General features: G+C 45.0%; 1 protein-coding gene across 1 annotated transcript; it reads left to right on the top strand.

Moving 5' to 3' along the window:
• The first annotated feature begins 687 nt into the window (after nucleotides 1–687).
• Nucleotides 688–9,750, top strand: spty2d1 (SPT2 chromatin protein domain containing 1). Its single transcript, XM_088997295.1, has 6 exons — nucleotides 688–1,173; nucleotides 6,193–6,307; nucleotides 6,375–7,796; nucleotides 8,753–8,909; nucleotides 8,977–9,054; nucleotides 9,153–9,750. The coding sequence occupies exons 1-6, from the start codon at nucleotides 1,111–1,113 to the stop codon at nucleotides 9,244–9,246; spliced, it is 1,929 nt and encodes a 642-aa protein (XP_088853421.1). The 5' UTR covers nucleotides 688–1,110; the 3' UTR covers nucleotides 9,247–9,750.
• Nucleotides 9,751–10,707: the final 957 nt, after the last annotated feature.

Below are 10,707 nucleotides of genomic sequence, written 5' to 3'. Positions count from 1 at the left end.
CCTCCTGCCTGGAGACAGCTGGGATAGGCTCCAGCACCCCCCGAGCACCCTAATGAGAATAAAGCGATTCGGAAAACGAATTAATGAATGAACGGACGAATGAATGAATGAATGAATGAATGAATGAATGAATGAATGAATGAATGAATGAATGAATGAACTCAGTTGCTATCTCCATACAATTATATGTCTTCTTTTGCTTCAAACATTATTTTTAAACTGAATTGAATAAAATGGATAGGAAAAGTCGGAATTGAAACTATTTTTAATTTTCGCTTTTTAAATTTTTTTTAAGAGAAAAAAATATTTACAACTTGCGGCCGTCAATTTGAAAAATGTAATATGCATGCGCAAAAATATACGAGAAAGTCTAGAGATGGCCGACCCTGTGGAATATATTTTGCTAAACTTTTACGTTGTGTCAGTAATGAAGTGAGACAAAGGAGAACAGGGACTGGAGAATTCAGGTATGAGTGTGACGTATGCTTATAATGTTAGCGTGCTCGAGCGGTGCTGTTGGGGCTTTTTAACTTGCTTAGCTGTTCAATTATTCATTATAATATCTCGTTTGTTTGTTAACACTACGTTTGTAGCACTAAATTATGAAAATAAAAAATTATATAATTGAATTGACATCCCAGTATGTTTAGACTTCATGGGGATTTCAAACACGGAAGTTCGAGTCATTGTATATGTCATTTCCGCAGAATTGCCTTTGAGGTCTTAGATACAGTATTTCCAGTACCAATCGTCGGTCAAACATCAGTCGACTAACGTGTTTGGTTTATTTCATAATTACTGAATGTCACTAAAGTGCTTAAAATAGTCTGATGTTTCGGCGTGTTCACATCTAGGGCTTCTTGGTTACTCCTGACGTAGGCTGAGCTAACTTTGCTTTCTCGTTGCTAGCCCAGATTCGGGACGCGAAGGAGTTTTGCACATCACAGTTTGCCACAAAGTTGAAAATACATTTCTAATAAGACATACGTAGCATTAACTTGTATCACGCCAAACCCAGTGTGCCAGCTGTTGGCAGATCGCTAACGCCAATTTCCCCAGTGCTGGAGTTTTACCCCTCGAAAAAGACAGCTGCTACTATATGTTGCTAAAATGATGGACTTTGACAACGTTCTGTCAATCGCCACTCAAAATCAGGGCGACGGCATTGTACAGGTAAGTGACATGAGCAAATATTTTGTGTTGAATTTCGAGAAAAGATTAATTTCGTGTCCGATCGTGTGGGCACACAAATGACACCTCATCTTGGCTGTCAATGAGTTTCCGAATGGAGCATTAGCAAACTTGTTGCTAACGTCCACCTGTCTGTGGGCGTATATGGTTACTATGAATACGCCGATTAATATTAGATATATTGCCACCGTTGTCTCAACAGCGTATAACTAATACAAAAGTGAAACCGAATCAAGAACGAAGTTATGAACTGCGTTAAGGACGAACGTACGTAATATACCGCCCCATTGTGTCACTCGTACTGACTCCACGAAGTAATATTCACGTAAGTCATTGCCACGTACGCTTAAACAGAGAGTATAGTTTCAAGCTAAACACGCCAACAGTTTAAAGAAAAATAGACAGTATTACATGTACATTTTATCTTTAGACAGAACCTGTTTCATAGCAGCTTGGGGGCATATTTCCCACCAAAAATGTCCGTATTCCAAATTAATGTCATCCATTAATTTGCAAGTGAACGTTCAACTTGATACTAACTGAAAGCAGAGGACACCATGAAACGTTTCAACTCTAAAAGTTGTAACCATCCAGCCATCTTCTGTCGCCGGGGCAGCAGCTTCAGTAGGGAAGCCCAGACTTCCCTCTCCCCCAGCCACTTCTTGTAGCTCGTCCTGGCGGATCCCGAGGCGTTCCCAGGCCAGCTGGGAGACATAGTCTCTCCAGTGTGTCCTGGGTCGTCCACAATGTCTCCTGCTAGTGGGGCACGCTCGGAACGCCTCACCAGGGAGACGTCCAGCTGGCATCCTAATCGGATACCCGAGCCAGAAGCGGCTCGACTCGGAGCCCCTCCCGGATGACCGAGCTTCTCACCTTATCTCTAAGGGAGAGCCCGGTCGGACACCCTACGGCAGGGGTGTCAAAGTCATTTTTTGCCGCGGGCCACATTGTAGTTATGGTTTCCTCTCGAGGGCGAATATGAATTTGGGGAACCCATTAGAATGTTTAAATCCCTTCAAATATTACATATAGAGCACACAGCAAATTAATGAATAACTCGTTTTCAAATCTGAAGTCAAGAATAATGACTTTTATTGTGGTTGACTTCCAAAAATATGACATTTTGGCTCAGATTTTAGCAATCATCATGGAATTTAACAAGTTTGATTTGCTTTCGCGGGCCGAAAAAAATGATGTGGCGGGCCGGATTTGACACCTGTGCCCTACGGAGAAAGCATTTAGGCTGCTTGTACCCGGGATCTTGTTCTTTCGGTCACAACCTATAGCTCGTGACCATAGATGAGGGTTGGGATGTAGATCGACCGGTAAATTGAGAGCTTTGATTTTTGGCTCATGTCCTTCTTCACCACGACAGATCGGTACAAAGTCCGCATCACAGCAGACGCCGCACCGATCCGGCTGTCGACCTCTCGCTCCCTCACACTCTCATTCGTGAACAAGACTCCCAGATATTTAAACTCCTCGACTTGAGGCAAGATCTCCTCCCCGACCCGGAGAGGGCATTCCACCCTTTTCCGACTGAGAAGCATTGTCTCAGATTTGGAGGTGCTGATTCTCATCCCAACCGCTTCACATTCGGCTGTGAAACGCTTGCGAGAGAGTTGGAGAGCTCCGCTTGAAGGCCCCAACAGTACCACATCATCTGCAAAAAGCAGAGATGCTATACTGAGACCACCAAAACGGAAACCTTCAACGCTTCGGCTGCGCCTAGAAATTCTGTCCATAAAGGTTATGAACAGAATCGGTGACAAAGGGCAGCCTTGGCGGAGCCCAACCCTCACTGGAAACGATTCCGACTTACTGCCGGCAATGCGAACCAGACTTTGACATCGGTCATATAGGGACCGAACGGCCCGTATCAGGCGCTCCTGTACCCCATACTCTTCACGGAACTCCACGAGGGACATGGTCAAACGCTTTCTCCAAGTCCACAAAGCACATGTAGACTGGTTGGGCGAATTCCCATGCACCCTTGAGGACCCTGCTAAGGGTGTAGAGCTGGTGCACTGTTCCGCGGTCGGGACGAAAACCACACTGCTCCTCCTCAATCTGAGGCTCGACTTTCCGACGGACCCGTCCCTCTAGAACCCCTGAATAGACCTTTCCAGGGAGGCTGAGGAGTGTGATCCCTCTGTAGTTGGAACACACCCTCCGGTCCCCCTTTTTAAAAAGGGGGACCACCACCCCGGTCTGCCAATCCAGGGGCACTCTCCCCGATGACCACGCAATGTTGCAGAGGCATGTCAGCCAATACAGCCCCACAACATCCAGAGCCTTTAGGAACTCCGGTCGGATCTCATCTACCCCCGGGGGCCTTGCCACCGAGGAGCTTTTTAACCACCTCGGTGACTTCAACCACAGAGATCGGAGAGCCCACCTCAGAGTCCCCAGACACTGCTTCCTCCAAGGAAGCCGTGTTGGTGGAGTTGAGGAGGTCTTCGAAGTACTCTGCCCACTGGTTCACGACGTCTCAAGTTGAGGTCAGCAGCATCCTCACTTCACTGTACACAGTGTTAGTGGTGCACTGCTTTCCCCTCCTGAGACGCCGGATGGTGGACCAGAATTTCGAAGCGGTCCGGAAGTCGGCTTCCATGGCCTCACCGATCTTCCCATGCCCGTGTTTTTGCCTCGGCGACCACAGAGGCTGCATTCCGCTTGGCTAATCGATACCTGTCAGCTGTCTCAGGGGTCCCACAGGCCATATAGGCCCGATAGGACTCCTTCTTCAGCTTTACGGCATCCCTTACTACTGGTGTCCACCAGCGAGTACGAGGGTTACCGCCACGACAAGCACCAACCACCTTACCGCCACAACTCCGATTTGCCGCCTCAGCAAGGGAGGTACGGAACATGGTCCATTCGGCCTGAATGTCCCCCACCTCCCCCGGCACATGTGAAAAGTTCTGCCGGAGGTGGGAGTTGAAACTCCTTCTGACAGGGGATTCCGCCAGACGTTCCCAACAAACCCTCACAACACGTTTGGTCTGGCAGGTCGGACTAGCATGTTCCCCCACCAACGGAGCCGACTCACCACCAGGCGGTGATCAGTTGACAGCTCCGCCCATCTCTTCACTCGAGTGTCCAAAACATGAGGCCGCAAATCCGATGATACAACTACAAAGTCAATCATCGAACTGCGACCAAGGGTGTCCTGGTGCCACGTGCACATATGGACACCCTTATGTTTGAATAAAGTGTTTGTTATATACAATCCGTGTCGAGCACAGAAGTCCAAAAACAAAACACCACTCGGGTTCTGATCGGTGGGGCCGTTCCTCCCAATCACGCCCCTCCAGGTTTCACTGTCATTTCCCACATGAGCTTTGAAATAACCCAGTCGAACAAGGGAGTCCCCAGGGGGAGTGCTCTCCAGCACACCCTCTAAGGTCTCCAAAAAGGATGGGTAGACTGAACTGCTGTTTGGTGCATATGCACAAACAGTCAGAACCCGTCCCCCCACCCGAAGGCGGAGGGAAGCAACCCTTTCGTCAACCGGGGTGAATCCCAACGTACAGGCGGCGATCCGGGGGGAAATAAGTTTGCCGACACCTGCTCTACGCCTCTCACCGTGGGCAACTCCAGAGTGGAAGAGAGTCCAACCCCTCTCGAAAGGGCTGGTACCAGAACCCAAGCTGTGTATGGAGCCCAACTATGTCTAGTCGGAACTTTTCGACCTCGTGCACCAGCTCGGGCTCCTTCCCTGTAAGAGAGGTGACGTTCCACGTCCCAAGATCTAGCTTCTGCAGTCGAGGGTCGGACCGCCAGGGTCCCCACCTTCGGCTGCCGCCCAGCTCACAATGCACCCGACCCCTCTGGCCCCTCCCATGGGTGGTGAGCCCTTGAGAAGGGGGACCCACGTTTCCTCTTCGGGCTGAGCCCGACCGGGCCCCAGGCCAACGAACCCCATCTCCAGGCCTGGCTCCAGAGAGGGGCCCTGGTGACCCGCATCCGGGCAAAGGAAACCCAAGTCCATTTATGTTTCTCTTCATAAGGGGTCTTTTGAGTCGTACTTTGTCTGGTCCCTCACCAAGGACCTGTTTGCCATGGGTGACCCTGTCAGGATCATTGGGACACACAAACCCCTCCACCACGGTAAGGGGACGACTCACGGAGTCGAGTGGTTAGCACGCCGGCTTCACAGTGCAGAGGTCACCGGTTCGCATCCCGCTCCGGTCTCCCTGTGTGGAGTTTGCATGTTCTACCTGGGTCCGCGTGGTTTTTCTCCGGGTCCTCCGGTTTCCTCCCACATTCCAAAAACATGCATGGCAGGCAGATTGAACACTCCAAATTGTCCAAAGGTGTGAATCTGAGAGTAACTGTTGTTTGTCTTTGTGTGCCCTGCTATTGGCTGGCAACCAATTCAGGGTGTCCCCCGCCTTGTGTCCGAAGACAGCTGGATAGGCTCCGGCACCCCCCGCGAACCTAATGAGGAATAAGCGGTACGGAAAATGGATGGATGGAAAGTTGTAACCGGACCAACCTTAATTCTGTGTGTGATGAATAAGAGTTCAACGATGAGCTGTCTGCATCTTGTTTTAGGGAGATGAAAAATGCTCTTATTATATGTAAATCTCGAGTTGTGAGTTGTTATTCTGGAGAATTTCTTATCTGTACAAAAAAAACATGGAACTTTTAGTTGTAAAAAAATACATTGTACTGTAACTTAATTTAGGGTTGTACCTAATTTATGGGATAAGAATAGAATTCAATGTTCAGATTGCTGACTTTTAGTTGACTTCAGGCATGACCCTGTTTTTGCATCAGATGTTGATTCTTTCTAATTATTGGTTATCCTCTTTTTTCAACAGAAAAGGTATAGTTTACAAGTTGGTCCCCCTAAAAGGGGTTGTACCTAATTTATGGGATAAGAATAGAATTCAATGTTCAGATTGCTGACTTTTAGTTGACTTCAGGCATGACCCTGTTTTTGCATCAGATGTTGATTCTTTCTAATTATTGGTTATCCTCTTTTTTCAACAGAAAAGGTATAGTTTACAAGTTGGTCCCCCTAAAAGGGACCCAAAATCAAAAGGGGTAAATCCTGCTGCAGTGCAGGCACTCCTTCAGAAGCGACAAAATGACGCCAGAATCAAAGGTATGAAATGAAAACAGGTTCACGTACATTGTAAATTGTTTACATGATTATATTGATATGTTTTCAGAAAATGAACAGAAAAAACAGAAGGAGGAGCTTCTGGCAAAAAGGGTTGAGCTGAAGTCTGACCGTAAAGCGAGAGCTATGGCTTCCAGAACAAAAGACAATTTCAGAGGTTACAATGGCATACCGGTGGTGGATGTTCCAAAGAAGATGAGGTCGAAGCAGGAAATTCACAGTGAAGAAACATTTAGAAATTACTCAGTTAACCCAGAGGATGATGAAGATAATTATGATTATGAGAACACAGATTCTGAGCCCGATCAAGATGCAGAACCTCTAAGGCCTGGCAAAGATTTTGGTGGAAGCAGTAGTGGCTCCAGAGCGTCCCCTAAAAAACCAAGCAGTGCTCCCAAGCCCGCATCATCCCGCATGAACTTTGCAGACTTGCTAAAATTGGCTGAGAAGAAGCAGTACGAGCCGGTCGAGATAAAAGCAAAGGTGGTTAAGGAAGAAAAGCTCCACACAGCTGAAGAGTTAAAGGAGTTGGAGATGGAACGCAGAGCAAAGAGCCGCAACAAAAATCTGCATACAGATAAGGAACATAAGCCTTCGTCTAGTTCGAATACCATGAGAAAAAGTGCGTCTGAAAAAGAGACAAAGAATTGTAACCTGTCAAGGAGTTTATCCGAAAGGCCAAATCAGTCCAATGGGATAATGAAAAAGTCTGTAACAACACCTTCTAAAGTCACCGGAATTGAGAAAGAAAGAGAACGACCCAAGATCCCAATTATTTCAAAACCCACTTCTCAAGTTTCAGCCAAACAAGGGGTCCGTAAGCCTTCATCGAGTCATGCATCTAGCGTGTCCTGTGACCTTCGATTAAAAAAAGACAGCACCTTATCAGTTCAAAAAAGACCTTCAGGCATACCTCGGTCCAAGCCTCATGCTACATCTGTCAGAGAACTCAAGTCTTCTAATAACACCGCACAAAAAAACAGACCTACTCAGGGTAACTCAGCAAAGCAAGAACGTCCGATTTTCGGAACGGGAGAACCACCACGGTGTGCAAGAAGTCCTGCAGTAAAATCAAGTGGTCATTCCACAGTCAGACCATCATCAAGTCGCCATCCTAGAGAGGGGAACGAACCTCAGTCAAGGCCAGGAGTAACATTGCAGACAAAGACGAGTGGACGTGGCTTACAACCTCAGCTTGCTGGTAGAGGGGGCCCGGGTCGAACCTTCAGCGGAGGATCAGCCATCGGACCTGGTCGAGCTCCTGTCGGAGGATCGCCCCACAACAGGCAACCCTCAGGCAGCTTTGGATCAGGACCTGGAAGACCCAAGTGCACTGTGGTGTCTGAGACCATTTCATCCAACAATGTCAGCGGAACCAAACCAGGTTTTCCTCCGCGACCAGGCATAACACAAAAACCTGGCATGGGCCGCAGACCAGAAGGACCAACCAGACCTTTAAACCGAACACCAGGTAAAATATCATACACAACGTAACTGTAGTTGCCGTTCGTTTTGCATTGGTATATACTGTACTGTATATATACAGTGTATATATACTGTATGTATATATGTACAGTAAAGTCTCGTTATATCGATATCGGATATATCGATAGTCCCGGTTATATCGATACTATTTCTATGCACGCACGGAGAAAATTACATGCAAACAGGGTCGGATATATCGATAGTCCCGGTTATATCGATATTTTTTCGGACTCCCTTGAATATCGATATAACGAGACTTTACTGTATGTTGTATGTAGTTTTAAGGCTTATTTAGTTGAAAAGTATATTTTATGGAAACCCGGGAACACATTATTCCCATTTTAATGGTTTCCTATGGGATTTTTTTTTTTAGATACACACTTTTGGCCAAGATGTGAGGTGTTTTTGTGGTACGCATGACACACAAGTTCACAGCTCAGTTAGAAGCCTCTTCCTCTGCTGCTCTATACCATTCATCCAAAATAATTATCGATACATTTAGGAATTGATTAGTGTCAATTATTTGATTAATCATTGTAGTTTTTACATGTAAGCAAGGTCGCACTTTGAGCTGTGAAACGCTTATAAACTATCAGAATCAGAATCAGAATCATCTTTATTGCCAAGTATGTAGAACACACAAGGAATTTGTTTCCGGTAGAACACGCTGCACTAGTATCGTCGTCAAAAAAACTGCTAAGTGGCACTATACAGTTCCATTTTAGCTACTGTTGAAGAGTTCAAAGAGTTAATGGCTTGGGGGAAGAAGCTGTATCAGTACAAATAGTCAATAACCCAACTGCTGGTATGGACAATGTGTACAATTGGTTGCCCGGTGAGGTGCAGTATGTTCTCGCTGACAATGCATTATGAGTTTGCTCAGTGAACACCACTTTGTTCTAACATCCATACTTGATTCCGTTTTCTTAATATGTTATCTAGGTTCAACACTGCCACCCATCACTATCGCATACAAGAGAAAATATGAAGAGGAAGACGATTATGATTCTGAAATGGATGACTTTATCGATGATGGGGATGATGAGCAGTCAGAGGTTTCCAAACACATCAAGGAAATCTTTGGCTATGACCGAACCAAGTATGGGTTGGTAATATTCTGCTAAATTATTCTATCATGTCATGATATTTTTTTCTGTCCCACATAGATACAAAGAGGAAAGTGATTATGCTCTTAAATTCATGGAAAGCAGCTGGCGAGACATGCAGAAAGAAGAAGCAAGGAGGTAACTAAATAGATTACCTTGATTTTGCACATTCAGTCACGTTCCATCATTTCAGCTGCCTTTTCCGACTTGTCATTTTTTTGTCTTGCCTTTCTTAGTCTAAAATTGGCTGTGCAAGAAGATTTGGATGAGGAGCGAAAAGAGCAAGAGGAGATGAAAAGGATGAATGCCAAGAGGAAAAAAATGAACTAAATTACTCTAAATTATTGGAATGAACAAGAAAGACTAGTCGCTCGGCAATAGGACAATGTTTTGATATCACTTCACGTAATGCATCCTGGCCCTTTTCAGTTTTCTTCTCTTATTTTTACCAACTCTCAAACAAGTGATTATGCCATTGAAACAGAAAAGGACCTTGAATTATATATGATTTTGATACAAGTCAATCAAGAAATAACCTGTAAAAGCAAAATATGCACAAATGTCTCTGGTGTGACGTATATGTGGCATTTCCCATCTTTCTCCCCATTATTTATTTCCTTCCATCAAAATTAGTCATTAAAAAAAGAAAGTGTTTAAAAAGTAACATTTGAGTGTGAAAGTGTTCTTGTTGAATGATGAGATACAATTCCAGTGATATCTCTTTTTGGGTCAATGACCATATTTCACATAATTTGGATTGTAAATACACAAAGCTTGTGACATTGTTTCTTTATTAAAGATTTCGAAACAAAGGTAGATCTTGAAGGGCCGTGCCTCCTGAACTCATTCACTGCCATTCACAAATTTATTTGGGAATTGAAAATATGACAGAGCGCCATTTGTTCGGGTTTTGTTTTATCATCCTTGGGTGCCGATAAAGCGCTGGCCATGGCCTCTGGCATTGTTTTTTATTTTCCACAATAACAATAATATAATAATACATTTGATTTCTAAGCGCCTTTCAAAACTCTCAAGGACACTTTACAGTCACAGGCTAAGAACTTTTTTTTGTGCGGGCGAGTGCGGCAGCCATTTGCGCGAGCGTTCACTCTACCCGGAAGTAACACAGCAGCAAAGTTATCAAAGGAAAAGAAGAAGTAGAAAAACAATACAAAACACATGAGCTGCTGGAAAAGCAGTCACTCCATCTTGAAGTTAAAAAAACAAGGGTGCAGAATTTCCCTTTTTCCATCTTATTGCTTTTTTCCACCTTAAGTTGTTGTTTAAGCGCCCTATAATAATAATATTACATTACATTTTAAGTGCCTTTCAAAGCTCCCAAGGACACTTTACAGTCACAGACAAGCTTAGGTACTATAATAAAATACAATAACAAATAGAATGCATTAAATAAAATACAATTATAAATAGAAACAAGAGAGAGCTACACAGAAAATACAATTTTAAATAGGTGGGATTTGAAGGTGGGAAGAGAATCGATGTTACGAATGTTGAGAGGAAGTGAGTTCCAAAGTTTGGGGGCAGAGCAGCTGAAGGCTCTGTCACCCATTGTGCTGAGATGGGCAGGGGGGGCATACAGAAGCGGAGGGAAGAAGAGGATCTAAGGGAACGAGAGGGAATAGAAATTTGGAGAAGGTCAGATAGGTATGGGGGAGGTGGAGGGAAGAAGAGGATCTGAGGGAACGAGGGAGTAGAAATTTGAAGGTCAGAAAGGTATGGGGGGCAAGGTTATGGATAGCTTTAAATGTATAAAGAAGAATCTTAAAGTTG

This window comes from Hippocampus bargibanti, linkage group LG05 (genome assembly GCF_051943395.1).
Source record: "Hippocampus bargibanti isolate YZ-2025 linkage group LG05, ASM5194339v1, whole genome shotgun sequence".
NCBI classification, from domain to species: Eukaryota; Metazoa; Chordata; class Actinopteri; order Syngnathiformes; family Syngnathidae; genus Hippocampus; species Hippocampus bargibanti.
The sequence above is the reverse complement of the archived record's forward strand: the minus strand, read 5'-3'. Positions and strand labels throughout refer to the sequence as shown.

Coding starts and splice junctions, on each gene's coding strand:
- spty2d1 (XM_088997295.1), top strand. CDS start 1,111: ATGATGGACTTTGACAACGTTCTGTCAATCGCCACTCAAAATCAGGGC. Junction 7,797..8,752: donor ACCTTTAAACCGAACACCAG/GTAAAATATCAT, acceptor TATGTTATCTAG/GTTCAACACTGCCACCCATC. Junction 9,055..9,152: donor CAGAAAGAAGAAGCAAGGAG/GTAACTAAATAG, acceptor TGCCTTTCTTAG/TCTAAAATTGGCTGTGCAAG.